Raw genomic sequence first — 25713 nt, 5'->3', positions numbered from 1 at the left:
AGAAATATGTGTTTAGCTCATTAGTTTCCTGATGCCATCTCCTTCTACATCACTCCTACCTCTTCCAACAGCTCACCACATCAATAGGCTGAGACAAAATTGCAGCCCGGGGCCCTAGGCAGCATGAGAACCTTCAGAAATTTTTGTAACTCTAAATGGGATTAAAATGAAGGTTAAAAAGAAAAACACCCCCACTACAAATGACACTGCTGCTGGGATTGTAGTCGGTTCTCCTTTTCCAAAGATGTACTATGAAAAATGCAATGGCAACAATCTAATCAGCCTCTTCTGTTCCAAGACAGTAAATTAAAATTCTGTAATGCATTTGCTTTCATCAGCGGGTGTCAACCAGGAGGGGGACTTCAGGTCACTTTGGAAGACCCACAATGTGCCATACATTCCCACTTAAAGACGATCCATCAGGGTGAGTGGTAGTACCCTTATTTTGCAAATAAGAAACCTGAGACTAAGTCAAGAAGTCGGTAGCGGCTGAGTTGGTGCTGAGAGCCCCTACACAGACTGCCTTCTAAATCTATTCTCTATAACACATGAACTGCATTTCGTTGGAAACAGTTGACGAAAAGAGAAGTGCTCTCAGGTCTGCCAGGTATGGTTTTGACCTTGACTCCCAGCTCTGACCTTCCCAGTTCTTGATTGTGAACAGCTATTTATACATCTCTGAGTCTCTATTTCCTTCTGTATAAAAGAGGGGTGTCACTAACTTTGTAAGGCTATTGTGAGGATTTGAAATAACACATGTAAATTGACTAGCTCATAATAGGTAGTCTGCACCAGTGGATTAGAAATATGTATTTTTCCATCAAACCATTCACATTACAAGAAGGTATAAAGAGAAGCAATAATTTAGACTTGTACTCAAGATCAGATTCCCTGGTATGCCAGTAACATCTGGGCCAGAGGTAATTGGCATGTATAGGTGAAAATAAATAGACACTAAACTACTCTTCAAGGAGAAGGAAGGAAAGGTTGGAGAATTGGTTAATTGAAAGGTGAGGTTTTCAACAGATTACAGTACATTATTACTTGTAACAGATTTAATTGCAGGCAATTAACAGCACATAAAGCTCTATGAAAACTCCCTGGCAACACTTTTACTCATTTAACAAGCCTCTGAGTAACTGTATTTGGTGATTTAATGATTCAGATAAGCTTTCAAATCTAGTTTCTGCAACCAAAGATATAATTGAATAAAAAATGTAACCAAAACATGAAATCATTGAATCTCAAAATTTTAAAAATTAAGCAGGCAAAGCCAGAATGTGGACTATAAACACTAAAAAAGTTTCTGTTAAAACAATTACAATATAAATAATGACAGTTTCTAGACTTATAAAAAGACAGTGGCAACTCGTCACCTTTTAATTTTGAGTCTAAACAGGACTTTATATATTAAATGACCACCCTGAAGCAGCTAATTGAACTTCTAAGATGTTACCCAAATTTACAATTGGAAAACCAACTATGTGTGGGCGAAAGTCCATAGTCAAATTATACTATTGCTCTTTTAGGGGAGGATGGTGGGCATAGAAGAACAGTTTATCACCTTATAAAATGTTAAATTTATAGTCTTAAATGCTGTAACCTATATTTTAATAGAACAGTGATCTATTGCTGGTCAGTAGCTTCTTAACCATGGTCAAAATACATGACCATCCTGTCCACAAATTGTTGGCTTTCTTGCTACATTTTTTTTTTTAAAGCAAGCTGCCCTTCTTGTTAGCAATAGTATTTTCCAAGAAGTAATTATAAACATTCCAAAGTATAAAACAGAACTAAAGGGTGAAGAGAACAACACATTATATTTAAAAAGAGAGAGAAGACTGTACTTTATAAATCAGCTGTTATCTAAAAGATCTGGATTTTAACATGGTCTGCACTAACAAGCCTTTTGGCCAAAAGTTATAACAATATGCATTTGGAAATAGTTTTACAAGATCCTTTCCTGATCATTACTGTTACCTCTAAGTCCCTTTCCTCATTTCATCCCATGCTCCTAAGACCAGTCCACAGAATGTGGAATTTCTAGAATACCTATCATTCTCTCTAAAGTCCCTTCTTCAGGTGTAAATCTGGCTGAAAGAAAGTTTAATTATTTGTTCTCAAATTTAAGTACAATAAAATATTGATGCATTCAAATTGTAAAATACTTCAACCATGAAAAAGCACAAGGTCCATTATAAGCAATGACTGAGAATAAGCTCTAAGCCACATCATTAAATGAAAAAGGCAAGTGCAGGGTATATAGAATATGATGCAATAAAACCACTACATGAGTGTATGCATATCTATATGGAGTAGCTTAGAAAAGTTAATTTGGGAATGGGAATAGTGGAATTTTGAAGTGTTAAGAGTTATATTTCTGAGCCATGAATCTTTTAATTGTATGTATTAAAAGTAAAACAGAAAATGATATTTCAATACATACTTGTGACCTACTTAAATATACAGAAAATACCACTATATTAACATTCTAAATGAAATTCTTTTGATTTTTACCAAGCAAGACTGAATAAAGAAATATTATCCTATGCCATTTTTTTTTCAGATTTGGGAGCATGAAATTATACCCCTTATATGATAATGGTGAACCTGCCTTAGCCTTCGAAATAATCATTTGACCATCTCTTGCCAGTATCCCTTGTTTTCACATGATCAGTGGTGCTCTCCAAATCATTAGGAAAAAAGCTAAACATTGTTTATTCATTGAAGCATTTAAATAATAGCTTTAATTGGTGGTAAAGAATCCACCTGCAATAAGGGAGATCCAGATTCAGTTCTTAGGTCCAGAAGATCCCCTGGAGAAGGGAATGGCAACCGACTCTAGTGTTCTTGCCTGGAGAATCTTATGGACAGAGGAGCCTGGCAGGCTACAGTCCATGAGTTGCAAAGAGTTGGACATGACTGAGGGACTACGCATGAATCCATTCACAGCCTTTGCTATAACTATGGGCTTCCCTGGTGGCTCAGATGTTGAATTATCTTCCTGCAATGCAGGAGACTGGGTTCGATTCCTGGATTGGGAAGATCCTGTGGAGAAGGAAATGGTTACCGACTCCAGTATCCTTGCCTGGAGAATTCCATGGACAGAGGAGCCTGGCGGGCTACAGTCCATAAGGAAACAAAGAGCCAGACATGACTGAGCAACTAACACTTTCACTTTTCCCTTTTGATTGGTGCCAAGTTGTAATGGTTCCAAATCGGGAAAGGAGTACATCAAGGCTGTATATTGTCACCCTGCTTATTTAACTTATATGCAGAGTACATCATGCGAAATGCTGGGCTGGATGAAGCACAAGCTGGAATCAAGATTGCCGGGAAAAAATATCAACAACCTCAGATACACAGATGACACCACCCTTATGGCGGAAAGCAAAGAAGAACTAAAGAGCCTCTTGATGAAAGTGAAAGAGGAGAGTGAAAAAATTGGCTTAAAACTCAACATTCAGAAAACTAAGATCATGGCATCTGGTCCCATCACTTCATGGCAAATAGATGGGGAAACAGTGACAGACTTTATTTTGGGGGGCTCCAAAATCACTGTAGATGGTGACTGCAGCCACAAAATTTAAAGACGCTTACTCCTTGGAAGAAAAACTATGACCAACCTAGACAGCATATTAAAAAGCAGAGACATTACTTTGCCAACAAAGGTCTAAACAGTCAAAGCTATGGTTTTTCCAGTAGTCATGTGTGGATGTGAGAGTTGGACTATAAAGAAAGCTGAGCACCAAAGAATTGATGCTTTTGAACTGTGGTGTTGGAGAAGACTCTTGAGAGTCCCTTGGACTGCAAGGAGATCCAAGCAGTCCATCCTAAAGGAAATCAGTCCTGAATATTCATTAGAAGGGCTGATGCTGAAGCTGAAACTCCAATACTTTGGCCACCTGATGCGAAGAACTGACTCATTTGAAAAGATCCTGATGCTGGGAAAGATTGTACACTGGAGGAGAAGGGGACAACAGAGGGTGAGATGGTTGGATGGCATCACCGACTCAAGGATATGAGTTTGAGTTAGTTGGTGAGTTGAGTTAGTGAGGTGAGTTAGTTAGTTAGTATGAGAGTTGGTGATGGATGGTAGGGAAGCCTGGCACGCTGTAGTCCATGGGGTCGCAAAGAGTTGGACATGACTGAGCTGAACTGAAGTTGTAATGTGATCCAAAGCTCCTCTGACCTTCATACCTTCCTGATCTCAGTCACTCTTTGCCATAACATAAAACCAAAGCAGGCCACCTACACATTGAGCAACCTGAACTGACAGAAGTAATTTAATCATAAACACCTTGGAATCAAAAGTTTTTTTAAAGCTAACAACTGCATAAAACCACCTACCCTGCCAAGTGTGCTTCCTGACACACTTCAGCCCCTGAAAGCCTCTGCTCCCTGGCTTCTGGTCAATCCACAACCCCTTGCCCAGTTCAGTCACTTCTCTTAAAACTGAAGAGAGTTCTAGAAAACCACCATTTGTGCAGCCTCATAGATCTGTCCTTTCCCCTCCAGCCAGAAGCCTCTCCCCAAACAAATTCTTAAGCTTTAAACAACTCATATTCGCATCAACTCTATTAACTCATTTTTATACAAAGTATATTTTTATATAAAAGTGAAACATCCTCATTACAAATAAAAATTCAAAACAATACATAAGCTTTAACAGAAAATACAGAAATATTCTTTCTTACCTGAATGACACACTATGTTTACTCCTCAGAAACAGCCACGTATTAAAACTTCAGGAAAATCTTTATGTCCATTTTATAAACAAATGAGTTTCAAAATACCAGTGGGATCATTCAATACACTGGTAAGCTTTATAAAACTTCATACTGCCTAAGAAAATAGGTTTATCAAACTTGACTAAACATGAGCCTTGTCTATAAAAATCTGGGCTTTAAGTCCTTGTTCAGAAATACAAGACCCTGCTTTATCCAACTTACATGTTTCTAAATTACAGTACCTCCTCAAAAATGTAATCCACCGAATGAGGACTGCCAGTGTCGGTTTAAGTAAAATATTGTCCAAGTAAAACTGTGTCCAAATGCTAACTGATAGGGCTGTCATTTGGCAAGGGAGGCTTGCTCCAGCCAAGAAACAGAAAAATAGCCTGGGTATCCTTTCTGTCCTTCCACAGTATCCATACTGGCTCCATTATAACAGTTCTCAAGTTATACTCTAGTTCAGTTCAATAGTTCATTCCAAACATTCTCAAAAAATGGGAGTATGTGCCAGGTATTGTGCCATTTTATGAGAACATAAAATTATAATACTCGTTCCCTGTCCTGAAGGTGCAAAAGCTAAAGAGAAGGGGCCATGTGGCACTTTCAGGGCATTGCAACATAGCCTGAGAGATATTAGAAGCATGTGCTTGCTACATTAGAGGCAGAGAAGTAAGATCCATTTCTCTTCTGCTATTACAAACTTGATTTTTTTTTTTTCAATCTCTGAATTCCTTGTTTCTAACACAGTGCCGGACACATGGTTGAGTTTTAGTGCTTGCCAAGAGAATGCCATTTAAAAACTCAATTCCTTTATATTTAAAAACTCATTTGAATGTTTAATATGAGATTGCTTGCACATGCACTGTAAATATCTTTAATATAAAAAGAAAAACCATGGTTGCTAGTAAAAGGCTACAAATCGTATTGGAGGAACATATAGTCCGACATCTGAAAACAATTATAATGAGAACGTAAATATGGAAGTGTGGCAGGTCATAGGAGCTATGGAAGTTGGAACCTCTGCTGAGCAGGTGTGAGATAGAGGGGAGAGAAGAATCCAAAGAGGGCAACTCCATCTATAAAACATATTGGAGATGGTTCACATGGTGTGTGATGGTCCCTGAAGGGAGGCAAGAATGAGCTGCAGGTTAGATGGAGGGGGTTACTTAAGTTTAGATGGGTGTGGGTGGGGAATTTCACCTCTTATTTTGTTTAGTTTCCAAAAAGGAGGTAAAATTGTAAACTATCTCTACTTTGTGTGGTTTTAAGTATTTGAGTAACAAATGAATAAAAATGAAGTTCAAGATTAGGTCTTCATCTAACTAGATGTAAGAGGTCCCCATAGGCTGAGCATGATGGTTTTATTCCCTCACTTCAACAGATAAGAGCCCCTCGGGGCCAGACATCAGGATGGTAGCTACTGCCTGTGTGCTAAATTGCTTCAGTTATGTCCAACTCTTTGCAACCCTAGAGGCATAGATAAAAAAGCAAAGTTCCTGCACTTCAGGATCTCTGTCTACTAATAGAAAAGGTACCCAGGCAGGCAACAAGGAAATAATGTAACTATACTAAAGTTTATACAGGGTGAGCTGGGGAGAGCTTGTTTTCAGCTAACCAGGTAGTACTAGAATTACAGAACTTGCCTGCCAATGCAGGAGTCATAAGAGATGCAGGTTCAATCCCTGGGTGGGGAAGATCCCCTGGAGGAGGGCATGGCACCCCACTCCAGTATTCTTGCCTGGAAAATCCCATGGACAGAGGAGCCTGGCGGGCTACAGTCCATGGGGTTGCAGGAAGTCAGACACGACTGAAGCAGCTTAGCATGCATGCTTACAAGCTTCTTGAAAGCAGGAAGAGAGTGGAGGTAAGGAAAAACCACTGAGAGGCGCATACTCTAAGAGCCAACAGTCACGGAAAAAGGAGCTACAGTGAATCAGTAGAACCAACAAACCGGGTGGAGGAGAAGGTGATCTCAGAGAAGAGAAGGCTCCATAGTTCCCCCCATCCCCCACCTCCTCCTTTGGTGCCTCAGTACTCAGGGCCTTGACACACCGAGGGGGTTTTATTATCTCCCCAGCAAAATCCAGATGACAAAAACCATCTCTTATCTGAATATCACTGTGTGGCTAATAATATAAACAGAAAAATGAAAACCTTAAATGAAAAACAAAAAAGTCAACGTTTGCTCAACTCAACTGTGGCAATGTAATTTGTAATTCTATAGGTTACAATCAATTATTGGAGAAAGGAAGGAATCGGTGAGGTAGAGAGGACCTCAGACACACACTGAGGAATCTGTTTCTTGGTCACCAGGTTTGTGGGCCTCAGGCTCCTCAGTACATCGTGAATATATGGTTGCGTATGGTTCTCTAACCATCCCTTAGTGTTGGCACCTCCATTCAGAACCTGGCAGACACACCCACAGCAGAAACAGGGTGTGGGGGGTAGGGGCATTTAGTCGTCAGGTTGCAGTTGCAAGGATCAAAGAACAGCAAGTCAACCCCTGGAAAACTCTAGAGGTTTCTCGCCTCAGTGTACGCTAAACTTTGAACAGAAATTAAAGGAACAGGTTGTTCCAAAAGACATTTGAAATTAGACTTGAAGCAGTTTTTTCACATGGAAAGTACTAGACTGCAACTTCATATGAGGTTTCTTAAAATTGTTTAAATATTTTTAGGCTTCTCTAACAACTTCAAATACTGCTGTTTAACATTCCTTCTCAAAACATGCAATGGTTTATAAATATCCCTAAATAAAGTTTTTCAGCTTTATGTTACCCAAGTCATTCCTCTGCAATGTGTACTATTGCAGTAATCCCATTAGAGTAGGGGCTGATGAAAACTTATGACTTGAAATCTAAGATTACATTTTTTCTGGTAAGGTCTAGTTACACATAGCTCATCAGAAACTTCATTGTAGTTCAACCTAAAGGAAAAAAAGGACAGATTCAGAGGCTTCAGGACTCAGTGTTTCATACTTACAACTGCACTATTTGAATGATGATGCAGAAACCCAGCATTTCACTAAATTAAGAGCAGATCCAGGATAGAAGTCTGTGTAGCCCACCAGAATGGATTTAAGTCAAGAGTGTCTTTATTATTTAGGAGAGTTAAAACAGAGTGAAATTCAACTATGTCAAGTGCATTAGAGGACAATTTGAACAAGAATCAAAGGCAGAGAATAAGAACTATGCTGAGAATATATCATGTTCTTTCAGATAGCACAGTGGTTAGCAGAGCTGAGGTTACAGTCTTGGCTCCCTTACCCTTGTGTGACTGTCAACAAGTCAGTAAAGCTCTCTTTGCCTCAGTATCCTCACCTTTAAAAGGGAGGTAATATCAGGCCCTATCTGAGTTGAGATGAGTCAGAGGTTTAACAGAGGCAAAGATCTCAGCATAATATCTAAGAAAAGAATATGAACTATTATAAGTGTAAAAGCTTGCCACCAAGGATAATTTAACATGTCATGTGGAAGGAAGCTCAAATAAGATACCAGGATACTGTGTGTATGGGTATATGTGTATATATTTTAATTATATATCCTATACATTCATATAAATTTAAAAATACCTGTGTGTATATATGTATATATATGTACTACTCAAATGAAAGGCATTATCCAAAGACCACTGTCTACAGTAAATAGAGTATAGCCTTACTCTTGCTTAGGTCCTACAGCTAAACACACTGAATATGATCATTTGTTGAGTATTGACATGGGAAGTCATCTACTTCAAACACTCAGAGCCAGGATTTAGGAAAATTGAAATCTAAATGTAATTTTGAATTTGGTGGGGGGAAAAGTTATATCCTGTTTGTGCCCCAGTCCCTTCACTGTCAAATACAAGGAGAAAATATCTGACTTATCTATATCAGAGTATCAAGTTAAAGATCAGAACAAAAAGAAAAGGTTAAAAGATACCACATGAAATCTGTATTACATTCTAGAGCCAAATAAACCTAACCTTCAGCAGACTGCTTCACATATTCACATCCCTTTCTAAGCACTATAAAGACGCTCAGTTTATGAAGTGCATTAAGGATAGCATGGCCTTTGGAGCAGTGACAAGGATGGGAAAATCTTGCCCTGACAGCAATTTTAATCCTCAAATTGAAATTTGGTAGAATGAATGGGTTCAGTCCAAAAATGTGTACACTGATTTTTCAGATAACTACAGAATTCTGTTTTATATACCAAAGTGTGGTGTTAGTTGCTCAGTTGTGTCTGACTCTTTGCAACCCCATGAACTGTAGCCTGCCAGTCTCCTCTGTCCATGGAATTCTCCAGGTAAGAATACTGGAGGGGGGTTGCCATTTCCTCCTCCAGGGGATCTTCCCAACCCAGGTCTCCTGCATTGCAGGCAGATTCTTTACCAGCTGAGCCACAAGTGAAGCTCAATATCAGAACTGAAGCCTTATTTCAACTTCAGAGTATATATATGTTGTCAAAAGTTGTTTTCTCCTGATTTAAAGTGTTACAACACTTCTTCTGAAAAACCCTCAAATTTTTAAAATATGTTGCTGGTACCTTCACTGCAACATCTGACTATTTAAAAATCATATCTTGCCCACCCACACAAAGAAATCTGAAGAAACATTGAGCCTTGTGTAAAATCATGTGGTCAAATAATAAGGAACTATAAAAATGCTGGCTTCATTTCCCATACGTTCAAGTGACAGATACTTGAAATAACTCTCAAAACAATGGGAATACAAAGCTAGGTGTTTAAAGGGCTTTTTTCCCCCATTTAAAGAATATGAAAGAAGAGGATGACTACCTCAAAATAAAATAGAAAAGGAATGTGATAACAGTGAAAGAAGTTTCAAAAATTATAAACCAAATTAATATCTCTTTTCAGATTTTAAATTCCTGCCAGTAGCCAACCTCTCATGTAGGTTACTCCTTGTGCTTGTCTTTTTTTGGTAGCTTGTTACCCTTTCATATTAAGGTGGAACCAAAGCAGCTTAATAAATTTCAGACCTGAGACTTAGTTGAACTTTTCCAAATGTTGGAAAATGCAGATCTCTCCACCCAACTAAATGGAAAAGCATATGCAAGCTAATATATGCCTTGCACTCCACTCAACCTCCATCCAAGGAAAATAGGAAGAACCTCTCAATTCCTTCACACTCCAAAAAGGTAAAAGCCTTTCACCTTTCCTGTGAAAGGCCAGACAGTAGGTATTCCAGGTGTTGTGGGCTCTACAGTCTCTGTCCAAACATGATTAGATTAGATGATTACACATGACTGTTTTCCAATAAAACTTTATTCATGAACCCCAAACCTTACAATATCATTTTGATGTGTCATAAAATACCACTTTTCTGACTTTCTCCAACCAATAAAAAATCTGAAAATTATTCTCACCTTAAGACAGGCCTGATTTTGCTGTTGGTCATATGATGCTGACTATGATAGCTAGAAAATGATGGAAATTCATAGGGCACATTAGAAAGGGGAAAAAAATTTAAAAATTTCATTTTTAGAACACCAAATGAAAGCACTTAAGCTTAAAGAGACATAGAGATGTCTTATACACACTGACTGTGTAACACAAATACAGTATCAAACAAATATAAAGTGAAAGTGAAGTCACTCAGTCATGTCTGACTCTTTGCAACCCCATGGACTGTAGCCTACCAGGCTCCTCCCTCCATGGGATTCTCCAGGCAAGAATACTGGAGTGGGTTGCCATTTCCTTCTCCAGGGAATCTTCCCAACTCAGGGATCGAACCCAGGCCTCCCTCATTCCAGGCAGATGCTTTAACCTCTGAGCCACCAGGGAAGCCCATAATAAGGATGCTGCAATTTAGTTATTTCAGCATGGGACAATATTACTTCAATGCTCAACATGCTATATTGATAAATTTAAAAGGATGGCTACTTATCAGTTTGCAACAGGTCAAAATTCCACCCTATTTTAATAAGCTTTTAATTTCTCAATTATGTGTGGCATTCATTTGTCAGTGAAGGGGTTGACTGAAGAGGAAAAAAAAGAATACTTTTACAAAACAAGATTTTGGCTAAAACCTGCATCGTGTTTGTGTCTAGCGATCTGATCTGACCTATTTACCCAGCTCTGTTTGAAGGTAGCTTTGTCATGCCTGCTACCTCGTTTAATGATAAAAGTAGATATGGTCTTTGCTGTGCTGTGCAGTGGCAGCCAACCCTTAGGCTTGCCAGTGGACTAACCTTGCTCTGTAAGTAGGAATATACCACCACCATCATAGGATTGTTGAGAACAAATGGAAGAATATACTGGAAAACACTTTAAAAACGAAAGTGCAAAAGAGGTGCCGTACACAAAGGGAAACGGAGTGCAAGGTAGCATCTGTCTTTAACAGAGAATGATACTGTTGGACTTGGGTGTATCCTGAAATAATAGGCTCATTCAAGAGAGCTGCAAAAAACCCACAAGAAAATTAAATGTAAGCTTGAAAAAGAGCTCCTCTGTTAAACATCAGGACAGACTCTTTCCAAACCTTGCTACCATACTTTAAAATTTTTAAATATTTTATAAGTAGTATTGAAAATCACATAGCCATGTTTACTGCAGAAAGGAAACTATGCATCCTAGCTCTTAGAATATCTATTTGATGTAACCTGTCTTCAGATCAAATAGCAAGAAAGAGCACCCTTTAAGTTTTCTCTAGAGGTTATCTGATACAATTAGAGTAGTCTTTCTTGCTACAAGTAGTCACACCATGGTTACCCTAGGTCGGTGTAGTAAACAACTGCAGCGTGAAGGAGAATAACCATAACTGGAGTTGTTAATAGTATCTCCAATCTGGCCTGCATCTTAAATCCTTGATGGTTTAACCATACTGGTGTTTCAGATCACAATGGTCAAACTAAGATTGTTTGACTGCAGCTACCTGAGGACTTCTGTGATCTTTCAAAAACACAAGTTAGTCATGTCATTTTCTTGCTTTAAAATTTTTCAATGGCTCACCTTCACTTCTGGAATCAGTTCAAATCTTCAGTTTTCAAACACAAGATCCTTCTTGCTAGACATACCCATCTATTAATACTACTTTCACTCATCACCCCGTGTACCTCTCACCCTAGCCATGAAGTTTCCTCAAAATCCCTCAAGTCTCCCAGCACCCAGATACCCATGATGGTAATTCTTCTCATAATTGTTAATAACTCTGTTCACTAGAATCACCCTATTAAATGCAGAGCTCTAAAGACGACAGAGCATGTCTTATTCTCTTCAGTATTCACAGGGTATGGGTGCTTGACACAATAGATGACAACAGATGTATCTGCTGAATGACTAACAAATTTAACAGTGAATCTCTTTCAGGTTAGAATAAACACAGAAGCAGAATCCACCTCATGAATTTTAATGCAATAACATGATTTTGTTACAAACAAAAATACTTCAGTAATAAAGAGCTCCATTTCCAAATTAGGCATCAGTTTACTACAAACTACACTGAAGCTCCTATGTTTCATTTTTTGTCTTCCTTTAAGAAATAAAAGTATGCATATTCATGTAAACCAAGTCAAGATAAGGTTTGGAAGGAGAGACTGAACACAGCAGAAAGTAGACTTAAAATACATATAAAGTCACAGAGAAATCAATATTAGAGAAGTGAATGGCCAATACCAGGTAGTACTCCATTACCAAGTTTTTTATAGATATTTATGAGAATTGTTATGAATTAGAAGTTTGTTATTAGAATTATAAATTAGAAGGTTATTTCAGAGTGTGTTACACAATTTGTCTAAGCTTGCAAAGCTAGAAACACTGCAAAAGCCCAATCAGAGCCCAGGAGTTCCTTGCAATACAGTGTTCTTTTATTTATTTTTTTTGCAATCTTTTTTTTTTTTCATTTATTTTTATTAGTTGGAGGCTAATTACTTTACAATATTGTAGTGGTTTTTGCCATACATTGACATGAATCAGCCATGGATTTACATGTGTTCCCCATCCCGATCCCCCCGCTCCCGCCTCCTTCCCCATCCCATCCCTCTGGGTCTTCCCAGTGCACCAGTCCTGAGCACTTGTCTCATGCCTCCAACCTGGGCTGATGATCTGCTTCACCCTTGATAGTTACAGTGTTCTTTTAAAGTGATTTTCCACAAATTGATTTCTTTTAGAAAAACCAAAGATCTTGCAATTGTTAATGGGATTTAAAACATTTAAATTGACCATTCATTTAAAAAATAGTCAAAGAAACTTTTATATCTTCCTATAATACTCAGGTTTGTAACTGTGGATAACAGTTTTATCTATATTACATGGTTTATTTTTAAAGAACAGTATAATGTCAAGAATATTCCATTGGAGTCAGTATCTCAGACACTGAGACCACTCTGCTACTGACAAATTGTGTGACTTTAGGGAAACACTTCCTTCATAAGCCTCAATATGCACATTTTTTGGGGATGGGGGAGAAGGGGGAGAGGGAACAGAATCAATTAGGTTTCTTCCAGATCTATGTGTAGTTTTTAATTAGTTTAAAGGAACTTCTACGTGCTTGACAGAGGCCTTGTAGGGTTGTGAACACACACAGATTAATCAGTGAAAGTGTTTATTAATTGAGTAAAACATCTTCTCCTTTAAGAACTAGTAGAAATGTGCTGTTATTACCTGCTTTCCTCAGCACAGCGCAATAAGCTATTGTTTATCTTTATCTGAACTTTGTTTACAAAATGACAAGATAGGAAATGTCTTCACAGTATACCCAATTTAAATGAATAGAAAATAACTCACAACTAACAATATATTCAGTGGTGAAAAGCTGAAAGCATTTCCTCTCAAGATCAGAAACAAGACAAAGGTATCTATTCTTGCCACTTTTATTCAACATAGTTTTATAAACCCTAACCACGACAATCAGAGAAGAAAAAAAAAATAAAAGAAATCCAAATTGGAAAAGAAGTAAAACTGTCATTATTGAGCAGATGACATGATACTATACATAGAAAATTCCTTAAGATGCTACCAGAAAACTACTAAAGCTCATCAATGAATTTGGTAAAATCACAGGATACAAAATGAATACACAGAATCTGTTGAATTTCTATAAACTAACAAGAGGGATTTCTGAAGGCATTCAAAATCCCAGCATGTTAGAGTAAAGGTTCCAAAGACTCCCCTGGTAGGACACTGAAGCTCACAATATGAAGCTCATCCATTGTCAAACAGTAAAGCTGTAATACCTGATCCATCTCCATTCTTGAGCCAGCTGTAGACAAGGCCAACAGAAGGCCCCTCTCTACCTGGGTAGTCACCATGATCCTGCTTTTCTGCCAGTTAACTCACCCCTGCTCTTCCCTTTAAAGTCTGGTCCAGAATAAAAGTTTACGATGCTTCTGCTAGTGCAATAAAAGTGAAGGCGTCAGTTGCTCAGTCATGTCCCACTCTTTGCAACCCCATGCCAGTCTCCTCTCTGCATCAGATTCTCCAGGCAAGAGTACTGGAGTGGGTTGCCATTCCCTTCTCCAGGGGATCTTCCTGATCCAGGGATCAAACCCAGGTCTCCCGCATTGCAGGCAGATTCTTTACTGTCTGAGTCCTTAGAAGAAGCTACTTTCAATCAGAATCTTTTGTCAGAAACTCTGTCCACAAAATCAAAGCATATGGGAATTAGATTCCTAGATAGCAAGACAAAATTATAAATTTGAATACCATATGTACCAGAATACATACACTACTGTAATCTTAAAGAATTAGGAAGAGGGAATTATGACAAAGTGGGGGAGGTAGAGAAGGGAGCCAGCATAGAGTCAGGAGCATTGGAAGCCTGATCTGAAAGTCAGTGTATTCCACCATGATCAACTTAGTAGAATCCACAATCAGATATATGATCATTGATCTTAATACACTGATCATTAATGAGGGATGTGGGGAAGAATACACATCACAATATCCTTATGTGTTTATGCATATTAAAATGTGTCTTTTACTAAATGCAAAGCCTTCTCTTCCATAATCAGTGACAGTTAGAGACAACGTAATTATTACACTGTAGCAGTGATTCCCGAAGCCAGCCACGGCAGCAGCATGACCTGGAAACTCATTGAAAAGGCAAGTTCTAGGGCACCACTTCCAATCTACCAAAGCAGAAACTCTAGGGGAGGACTCCGCAACTCCTGTTTTTATAGATGATTCTGATCTGCATTTCAGCTTAAGAATCACCTCACTTAACTCCTTGCTGCCACTAGAGAAAATTCAAACTAGTAAACTGCCTGCCCAACTTATGGATCCTCCATCCTCATTTTCCAGGATTCAGTCTCAAACCTTCTCTGACTCTCAGCAGACTCCCGCTGTGAATGCCCTTTTTCCTCTTGCTCTTACTCGCCCTACTCCTCCTTTGGGATCATTTCAGACAATACACTCTCTACAAAATCTTAAGACTTACACACCTCCAAGTGCCTGTTAGCTGATATCCATGGGTTCTCTGAGCACCCAGGGCATCACTATCACGGTTCTTACTACATCGTATTCCCTTGCATTTTTTCCTAAAAACACACATTGCCCTTGTATAGTGTATAAAAGGCAAGCATTAAGTGTTTGCTACATTTGCACACTTTTTTATGCAGCCTAAACCATCTCCCAAATTATAGTGTGCTCTCTTTCCTCACCAGATAAATACATAAGATTAGCGCTAGGAAAATTACTCAAGTCCTTCCTTTATTACTACACTTCCTTGACTCTAGCACAGTCTCTACTCCAAAATAAAGACTATGAGAGACTCCTTCAATGTATCCCTAATCCATTTGCTAGTTTGTTGAAGATCAAACCTAAAGCAAAACAACTCTAACACAATACATGATGTAGGACATTTCTGGTTTCATTTAAGTATAATCAGAATTTCAGTCCCTAAATTTGAATGTTATTTTTAGCTGGAGCTAAATCACTTATCATCTCTAGATTTAACATCAAGGTCTCATTACTGCCCCTTTCATACTTCATGCTCATGCATGTCCTCTGAATTCCTCCTAGCTCTTCACTACAGATCAAGCCACCCAGGCTAGATGGTGACAGAAGGAGAGAATATACCAAAGTCACACAATTTCCGTAGCTTTTCATGACTGTCCTCACCTAACCACTGACTTCTCCCTTCTTTGTTGTTGTCTAGTTGCTAAGTTTGTGACCCCATGGACTGTAGTCTGCCAGGCTCTTCTGTCCATGGGAGCTTCCAAGCAAGAATACTGGAGAGGGTTGTCATTTCCTATTCCAGGGGATTTTCCAACCCAGTGATCGAACTCGGGTTGCCTGCATTGCAGGTGGATTCTTTCCCACTGTCCCACCTGGGAAGACTTCCTTTCTCTCTCCTCTGTTACATGACACACCAACCCTATTTGTCTGTGTGCAGACAAATTTTTCAGCCACTTTAGATAACAGTGCTGTATATTACTACTGTCTAATTCTGTATCAGTTACACATGCAACCCCATTGTATATTCAGTCAATTTGTAAGTATTTTGCAAATAAAGACTTTCTTTATTTCTCCTGTAATCCCACAAATACTGAGGTTGCACCAATATATCTGCTAGAGGTCTGCATCTTCACAGATCATTGAACAATTACAAAGCCTTTATGGTACTCAAAGTAATATCTATGTACCCTTATTTGTAGTTCAGTTATCTAGATTTGATTAAAAACATTCTAATCATCTTTCTGTTAATTCTAAATGCCTTGACTTTTTTTTCAAATGCATCATTACACTGTATGATTCAAGAATGGCAGGAGTTTCCAAAACGAATGAAACTTGACAATGTAGTAATTTTTCAAAAACACCTAAATGCTGAGCAGCCTGTGGCTCAGATCATGAACTTATTGTCAAATTCAGACTTAAATTGAAGAAAGCAGGGAAAACCACTAGACCATTCAGGTATGACCTAAATCAAACCCCTTAACGATTATACAGTAGAAGTGACAAATAGATTCAAGGGATTAGATCTGATAGAGTACCTGAAGAACTATGGATGGAGTACATGACCTTGTATAGGAGGCTGTGATCAAGACCACATCCAAGAAAAAGAAACGCTAAAAGGCAAAATGGTTGTCTGAGTAGGCCTTACAAATAGCTGAGAAAAGGAGATGTGAAAGGCAAAGGAGAAAAGGAAAGATATACCCATTTGAATGCAGAGTTCCAACGAATAGCAAGGAGAGATAAGAAAGCCTTCCTCAGTGATCAATGCAAAGAAACAAAGGAAAACAATAGAATGGGAAAGACTAGAGATCTCTTCAAGAAAATTAGAGATACCAAGGGAACATTTCATGCAAAGATGGGCAAAATAAAGGACAGAAACAGTATGAACCTAACAGAAGCAGATAGTATTAAGAAGAGGTGGCAAGAATACACAGAAGAACTATTAAAAAAAAAAAAAAAAAAAAAAAGATCTTAGTGACCCAGATAACCACTATGGTGTGATCACTCACCTAGAGCTGGACATCCTGGAATGCGAAGTCAAATGGGTCTTAGGAAGCATAACTATGAACAAAACTAGTGGAGGTGATGGAATTCCAGTTGAGCTATTTCAAACACTAAAAGATGATGCTGTGAAAGTGCTGCACTCCATAGGCCAGCAAACGTGGAAAATTTAGCTGTGGCCACAGGACTGGAAAAAGTCAGTATTCATTCCAATCCCAAAGAAAGGCAATGCCAAAGAAGGTTCAAACTACTGCACAATTACACTCATCTCACACACTAGCAAAGTAATGCTCAAAATTCTCCAAGCCATGCTTCAACACTATGTGAACCATAAACTTCCAGATGTTTAAGTTGGATTTAGAAAAGGCAGAGGAACCAGGGACAAATTGCCAACATCCATTGGATCATAGAAAAAGCAAGAAAATTCCAGAAAAACATCTATTTCTGCTTTATTAGTTATTCTAAACCCTTATACTGTACAGATCACAACAAACTGTGGGAAATTCTTAAAGAGATGGGAATGTGAGACCACCTTACCTGTCTCCTGAGAAATCTGTATTCAGGTCAAGAAGCAACAGTTAGAACTGGACATGGAACAACGAACTGGTTCCAAGTTGGGAAAAGAGTACGTCAAGGCTATATATTGTCCCCCTGCTTATTTTTTTTTTTTTTTTTTTTTTTACGAGGGGCACGGCCAGCGTGCGTCTCCCCGGTCCAGCCCCTTTAGGGGGGACTGTCCCCCTGCTTATTTAACTTATATGCAGAGTACATCATGCGAAATGCCAGGCTGGACAAAGCACAAGCTGGAATCAAGATTGCCAGAACTATCAATAACTTCAGATATGCAGATGACACCACCCTTATGGAAGAAAGCAAAAAGGAATGAAAGAGGCTCTTGATGAAAGTGAAAGAGGAGAATTTAAAAGTTTGGCTTAAAACTCAACCATCAGAAATCTAAGATCATGGCATCTGGTCCCATCACTTCATAGCAAATAGATAGGGAAACAATGGAAACAGTGATAGACTTTATTTTCTTGAGCTCCAAAATCACAGCAAATGGTGACTGCAACCATGAAATTAAAATATGCTTGCTTCTTGGAAGAAAAGTTATGACCAACCTAGACAGCATATTAAAAAACAGAGACATTACTTTGCCAACAAAGATCTAAACAGTCAAAGCTATGGTTTTTCCAGTAGTCCTGGTATGAATGTGAGAGTTGGACTGTGAAGAAAGCTGAGCACCAAAGAACTGATGCTTTTGAACTGTGGTGTTGGAGAAGACTCTTGAGAGTCCCTTGGACTGCAAGGAGATCCAACCAGTCCATCCTAAAGAAAATAAACCCTGAATATTCATTGGAAGGACTGATGCTGAAGCTGGAACTCCAATACTTTGGCCATCTGATGCAAAGAACTGACTCATTTGAAAAGACCCTGATGCTGGGAAAAATTTAAGGCAGGAGGAGAAGGGGACAACAGAGGATAAGGTGGTTAGATGGCATCACTGACTCGATGGACATGAGTTTGAGCAAGCTCCGGGAGCTGGTGATGGACAGGGAAGCCTGGCATGCTGCAGTCCAGAAGTCTCAGAGAGCTGGACACAACTGAGAAACTGAACTGAACTGAAATGCTGACTTTGGGGTTAATCAATTAAGGTATGCTTATATATTCAAAATTACCTGTTTTTTAAACTTGTGTCTTTTCATTTCAGAAACAAACTAGAGCATTCTCCCAACCCAAAACACATTTTTCACAAAGTGTCAAATCAAGGACGGAATCATAAAATATAACAGAGTGAAAAAAAAAGTAGCCAGTTCACTGGATACAGAAGTACAAAATCTCAATTCTGTAATTTTTTGTTTGCAAATGATTTTGTTAAAATATACTGTCCCTGGCAATACAAGCATATATATTATTTTCTTATACATAAAAAAATGTACTAGTCCATATCCTTTTACTTCAGCATATTTTTGATCCCCTTCCTTGTACATTAATAAAACAAAATCTTGACTGATATGAGATAGATTCTTTATAGACTGCTGATTAAACAGCTGTTCTGTTCAAGGCTAATTTCCTCACTTAAGTTTTAGATCCTAAGTTCTTCTGTCTCTTAAATGATCTTGTTTTCCTTAATCATCCCTTTCTCCATCTCACCTCCTCCACCCTCTCCCCCCACCCCCCCCCCAACACACACAATCTCCTAATTTGTAACCCTTCAACCTATCATCAGAGAGTCTTTTTCAACAAGCTTAGGTGAGGGGAAAGAGAAAGTGTCTATAATTGCGTGGCTCCTCCCTAAGGCCCCATGTACTCCCTAAAACCCATATTAATCAGGATAGCACTCCAACAATAACAATGAGTCAACCTCCACCAAGGTCAACAACTCTTGTTTACACAGCATGACTTTGACATTGACCCTTTGATACTTCAAGTCTCCCTATCTGCTTCTATGACATCATTCTCTAATTTTCCATTTTCCTGGTATTTCTGTGATAGCCTCCACCACAGGCTTGGCTTTGCTTGTTGTAAGAGGTCCACATTCTTCAGGCATCAATCCTCGGAACTCTTTCTCTCTGTTGATATTCTTTTCTTCTTGTCAATAATTCAGTTCTTATCTCCCTTGACAGCTCCAGCCCCTGACAGCCAACTGCTTATTGGGCATCCTCCCCAGGATGTCTCATACTTTCTCAAGCTCAACGTGCCTCACATCAACCACCCTCCACCACTGTCTTTCTCTCGAGCAGATATGCTCCTCTTCATATATTGTGTACCTTGATGAATTTTACTCCCCAGCTCTCAGGTGAGAGTCCTAAGAGTAATCTCAATTTCTCTCTTCACCTTTGGCCAACACCCTCCGACTGACTAAGAAGTCCTCTTGATTATTCCCCAATTTCTCTCTCCACTCTTCCACTTCCACTATAATTGACTTAGGTCATTTATTCATTCAAATACTTACTAAGCACCCACAATGTGTCAGACACAATTATATATAACACAAGCCTGAACAAACAGACTAAAAATCCCTTCCCTCTTGGAACTTACATACAAGTGGGAGAGGTGAATGTAACAGATAAGTAAAATATACAGTGTGTTAGTTACCCGTAAGTGCTAAGGAAAGAAGGGAGGGAAAGAATGACTGAAAGAGGGAGCAAAGAAGAGTGGAAGGGATAAAGAAAAGGAAATACTGCAATAGGGAAGGTTAAATTTTATATAGATTGGCCAGGGAGCGTCTAACAAGGATGCAGCTGATTTGTTTGTTTCTTTTTTAACCCAGATGCTTGATCTTGCTAACTTCATTGCAGACTCTCCTCTAGCCCATTTTCCAACTAAAAGAAAAATATTTCCTCAAATCATAACCTTATCATTCCCTTACTTGTAATGCTTCATTGACAGCTTGTGGCTTTCAGGATATTTCTACTACCTAAATTTAGCACATAAGGTCTGCACTGACCTAGCCCCCACCAACCTAACTAGCACCATTTCTGGTTTTACAGTAGAAATTTACTCAACCACCTGCATCTTACTTCAAAATGAAAGATTTTTTTTGGTGTAACTCCATACCTTTCCATGTATTTTTTCCCCTTTTTTTCTTCCTATAATACTAAATCCTAATAATTCTGAAAACACAGTCTTTATAAGTGGCATCTCTTTCATTGCTAAAATCCATCCCAAACATTAGAAAGTGTATTTTACTCAGTTGGTAACTTCATCCATAAAATAGAAACACCATAACCTACTTTCCACATTTATTTGAAAGATAAAATGAGAAAAAGTACATCTAATAGCATAGCTGGCACAGGATGGAAGTGAAATAGTTAGCAGCCTCTACCACATAATACACTTTATTAACTATCTGTCTTTCCACTAGACCAGGCTTTCTCAACCTCACAAGTACTGACATTTTGGGTCAGGTAATTCTATGTTGCAGGAGGCTGCCCTGTGAACTGCAGAGTGTTGAGTGGTACCCATGGCCTCTGTCCACTAGATACCAGGAGCACTGTAATATCCAAAATGTCTCCAAACACTACTAAAATATTCTCTAGTAGGCAAAAATCATCTCTGGTAGAGAATCATTGCACTATACCATAAACAATTCCAAGGACAGAAACTAATTATTACTCATTATTTTGTCTATAGGTATCTAGAATTGAAGTCAGCATACAGCAGGTGTTCAATAAATGCATATCTCTAGCACCATAGATTAATTTTACCTATTTTTTGAAAAGCCTGTAAATGTACACATTATTTTATAGCCCCTTTCATTCAGTGTCAGATTATGAGATGTATTTACCATGCTTCATGTTGCAGTTCATCTCCAGTTCTCCATATACTTTTTTAGACACTATTGTTTGGACACTTGAGTTGTTTCCAGTTTGTAGCTAGTATAATTAGTGTTGTCATGGTTTTGGTTACAAGTCAGCATACCAGTTTTGTTGAAGGAGGAGAAAAGGGAGTAATTGGTAAGGAAACAATGAGGGTTCTTGGGGGTGCTGTTAACATTTGTTCTCAAGTAGTGGTACCATATGTGTGTCCACTTTGTGGTAATTCATTGAATGCTCCATTTATGATCTGTGAATATATAATTCTCTTTTACACTTTATTTGAAGTTTTTATTTATATTACTAAGGAAACAGTTGTGCAAACAGATGAAGAAAGAAGGCCAAAGATTCTGGCAAATACTCTATAATGCCAATATTCATGTGAAAAATAAATGGTTACCTTCATTTGTATCATAGAAAAGCATATTAAAAGAAAAAAGTGTGTTTTACACTTTTTGTCACTAGTACCCATTGTTGGTGAGAAGCTAGGGAAAATGTCTGCTATTAGTAAATATGTAAACAGGCAGAACTTTCCCAGAAGACCATTTGGCAATATATACGAAAAAGTCTTTGAACTATGCCCATTATGCTTGCATCTCAATTATATCTCAATAAAGCTGGAAAAATGTGCTATGTTTAAAAGTTTATCTTATGAAAATAAATCAGAAAAATGCATAAAACTGCATATGTGTGTATAAGCAAAAGAATCTATATACAAGGAAATTCTTCATATAACTGCTTATGATGGTAAAAACTGAAAGCAAATTTTCAGTAATTAGCTAGATATATTATGGTTATCTATTCAGTAGAAAATATGCACTCATATTTAGTGACAAGGGAAAATGTTCATAACACATCAAGTAAAAACAAATTACAAGACAGGATGAAACATTTGTAAGGAAAGAAAGACATAAACATGCAAAGAAACAAATGTCAAGAAAAGACGCCAGAATATTAGTCAGCCATAGAAAATAACAAAATAACGCCACTTGCAGCAACATGGGTGGATCTAGAGATTGTCACACTGACTGATGTCAGACTCAGGAAGACAAATGTCATATGATGTGGCTTATATGTGGAAGCAGAAAATGGTACAAGTGAAGTTAGTTACAAACCAGAAGTAGAGTCACAGATGTAGAGAACAAATTCAGGGTTGCTAGGGGATAAGTAGGGGGAGGAATAAATAGGGAGATTAGGATTGACATATACACACTCCTATAGATAAAATAGGTAACTAACAAGAACCTACTAATAGCACAGGACACTCTTCTCAAAACTGTAATGGCCTATATACGGCAAAAGAATCTAACAAAAAAGAATGGAGTGTATCATCCTCTGTATAAAATATAAATAACATGCAACATATGCCAAGTACCCATGAAAAAGTCAATATTACTAAGAACAAACCGTGGTCATCTGAAGTCATATACTAAGAATTATGAAATAATCTTCCACTTTCACTTTGCTTCACAGGAGCCTTGTTAATAAGCACTTCCTGCTTGTACCAAATAAGTAATGATTTCTAGGTCAGTAAATTGCAACACTGATTGTATTCACTTACAATAAGTATAACCATGGCAAACCCATTTTCACATGGAGATTCTCTTTCTAAGCCTGATTTACAGTCACTGCTCTCCTCGCCATTTCTGAGAAAGGGATCACCTTAGCCAAAATGTCTGTGTTAACCCCTGTCTCAGAGTGTCTCTTTAAGGAAGACCCTGTTGATAGACTGAGATATTGCTGAATGACTACCCATTCCAGTTTGCCCAAGACAGTCCTGGTTTATACCCCACGTCCCTGCACAGTTGTTAAGAGCAGCTGCTCTCAGTCCCCAATGTCCCAGATGGAGTAAAACATCAATGGTCACCCTCCTGTCCATACAGAGTGTATAGAATGCTAAGCATAGAACTTAGAATAAATGCCGAGCCATCTGAACTCTTGTCTCATCTTCCCTCTGCACTGTTAGTCTAGAACACCCACACAGACCAGTCATGGGCTCAAATCCCCACTGCCACCACATAGGTGGTCTATAAAGCAATCTAAACAGGAATCCACTTCAAGTTGGCCCCATCCTCCTATGGGTGGTTCAAAAACTATGAGAATACACATTATTAGCTACCTCAAAACATACACTTTAATGATAAGGCACATATTTGAAAAATTTGATCAATGTATGGATACTTTGGGGGAGCTCTGTCTGTCTAGTTATTAATCCAAATAATTCTATAAAATGGAAGTATCAATACATGCAAAGTTCCTGAAAGACTATATATTTCTATCTGTGCTAATGGCAAAACTATTCACCCAGTCACCTTAGCCAGAAACACTATGATCAAATTTGATTCTCTCTTCACTCTGTGAAATTAGTTATTTACTAAGTCTCATTGATTCTAAATCTCTGAAATTCACTACCCACAAACTTTTCATCATAACAAGATTTCTCATCTGCAATTGTTACAGTAGCCTTCTCCAACTCATTCCTGCACTTCTTCAAGAATTATCTTAAATAAAGCAATTGCTTTAGTTCACAGCCACTCAAAACCCTCAGATAACATCCAGACTTCTTAACATAGCACTCAAGACCTTTATTATTTGCACTCAAGCCTCCCTTTTCATCCTCAATTCCAACCATTCCTCACACAAAGCACATACAGTGGTTCTCCTCCAGGGATGGTACTGCTCCCCTAGGAGGCGCTGGGAAATGTCTGGGGATAATTTTTATCGTCGTGGTGATTTGGGGGAATGAAGATGATTTAAGGAGCAGAGACTAAGAATGCTCAGTGACCAGCAGTGCAGGACTTGTGCCTTGTCAAGATGCCAACAGTACCATAAATGAGACTTCTCATTGCCCAAACACATAATTTTTTTAAACATGTTGTTTCTTCCTCCCAGATTCTATTTAATCTTCCTCTATTAGTTGTGCCTCCTTCCAAAATAACATTGTCCTTGGATGATAAAATTTAAACACTCTTCCTACCTAAAGACCTCAGCTGATTTAATAGTCATGCACAATGTGTTAGAGGTAATTAAGTCACTGCCATAACACACTGGTTGCCTGCTGATCTAGTGCTTAGTACATTGAATTATGATTAAACTTCTTACCCATCTGTCATTTCACTCCATGTTCCCCTTCTCCTTATCCATTCTATCCTCTAAAATTTGCGCTCTTTAAAAAAAAGGGATGTTCCTTTGTTATTGCATTTTTTTAAACTCCAATTTCTACCATTTACCTAGAAGCTGAGAATCATGCTATAATGATAAATGATTTGGGGATTAAAAAATTGTACTTACATTCCTATCCATAGAATGACATCCCCTAATGACCTTTTTGTTTGTAGTTCCTAAACTTAGAATACTTTGAAGTAAACTAAATATTTTCATGACATCTTTTATCAGTAAGGGTGCTTTAAATTAATATATTAAATTACAGATTAGACTAATTCAGGTATTACAAACTTAAGTATAAGAGGAAAAAGAAGCTGCAGACACTGTGGTAAAATTCAAGAAGATATTCCCAATATAAAGGTATTTAAAGTCTTTTACTTTTTGATAAGTGCTAAGCAAGTATGTCTTACAAAGATCTGCCTACCATGTTTGTTTCCAAGATACATGTTATGAAAAAGTACTTATGTCATCTTAAAGTATGTGTACAGTATTTATTGTTTAGTTGCTGAGTCATGTCCAACTCTTTTACGACCCCATGAACAGTAGCCTGCCAGGCTCCTCTGTCCATGGAATTTTCCAGGCAAGAATACTGGAGTGGGTTGCCATTCCCTTCTCCAGGGAATCTTCCCGACCCAGGGATCTAACTCATGTCTCCTGCTTTGCCAGGCGGATTCTCCACCACTAAGCCCCCCCGGGAAGCCCCATGGACAATACATTTCTATACAAAAGATAAAGTTAAAGTGTCCTTATCCCACCCCACTCATTTTTTTTTAAAGTTTAAGCTTAAACTATTTCTGTAGTATATTAAAAACATACTTAATCAAAATTTTCAACTTTTAACTCCCCCTAAGTTGCAAAAGCAGTAAAATAGGGTGGACAAAAGTCAGCTGCTCACTTGCACATCTGTTCATATCCGGGGCTCGGTGTCCGTAGTACCCGGATGGGCAGGAATGCAGACATTCTCCATATTGGCGCATGCCTTCTCTTCGAAGAAAGAAGAATAACTTCTGTTGACATCGGCTGCACCCATTGTCCTTTGAACAAGACAAGCAACCCTTGCAAATGGGATTTGATACATAACTAGCTGTAAAAGAAAAAAGAATA

The 25713-nt window shown here is 38.3% G+C and overlaps 1 protein-coding gene across 2 annotated transcripts in view; it reads right to left on the bottom strand.

Moving 5' to 3' along the window:
* RSPO2 (R-spondin 2) overlaps positions 1-25713 on the bottom strand; it is a 162051-nt gene that overhangs the window by 55670 nt on the left and 80668 nt on the right. For both annotated transcript variants that reach the window (XM_043879916.1, XM_043879917.1), the window contains exon 3: positions 25505-25693. In XM_043879916.1, coding sequence (XP_043735851.1) covers positions 25505-25693 — 189 coding nt within the window. The remainder of the gene's footprint in view (positions 1-25504; positions 25694-25713) is intronic.

Source organism: Cervus elaphus, chromosome 21 (genome assembly GCF_910594005.1).
Source record: "Cervus elaphus chromosome 21, mCerEla1.1, whole genome shotgun sequence".
NCBI classification, from domain to species: domain Eukaryota; kingdom Metazoa; phylum Chordata; class Mammalia; order Artiodactyla; family Cervidae; genus Cervus; species Cervus elaphus.
This window is presented reverse-complemented; position numbering and strand designations above follow the sequence as displayed.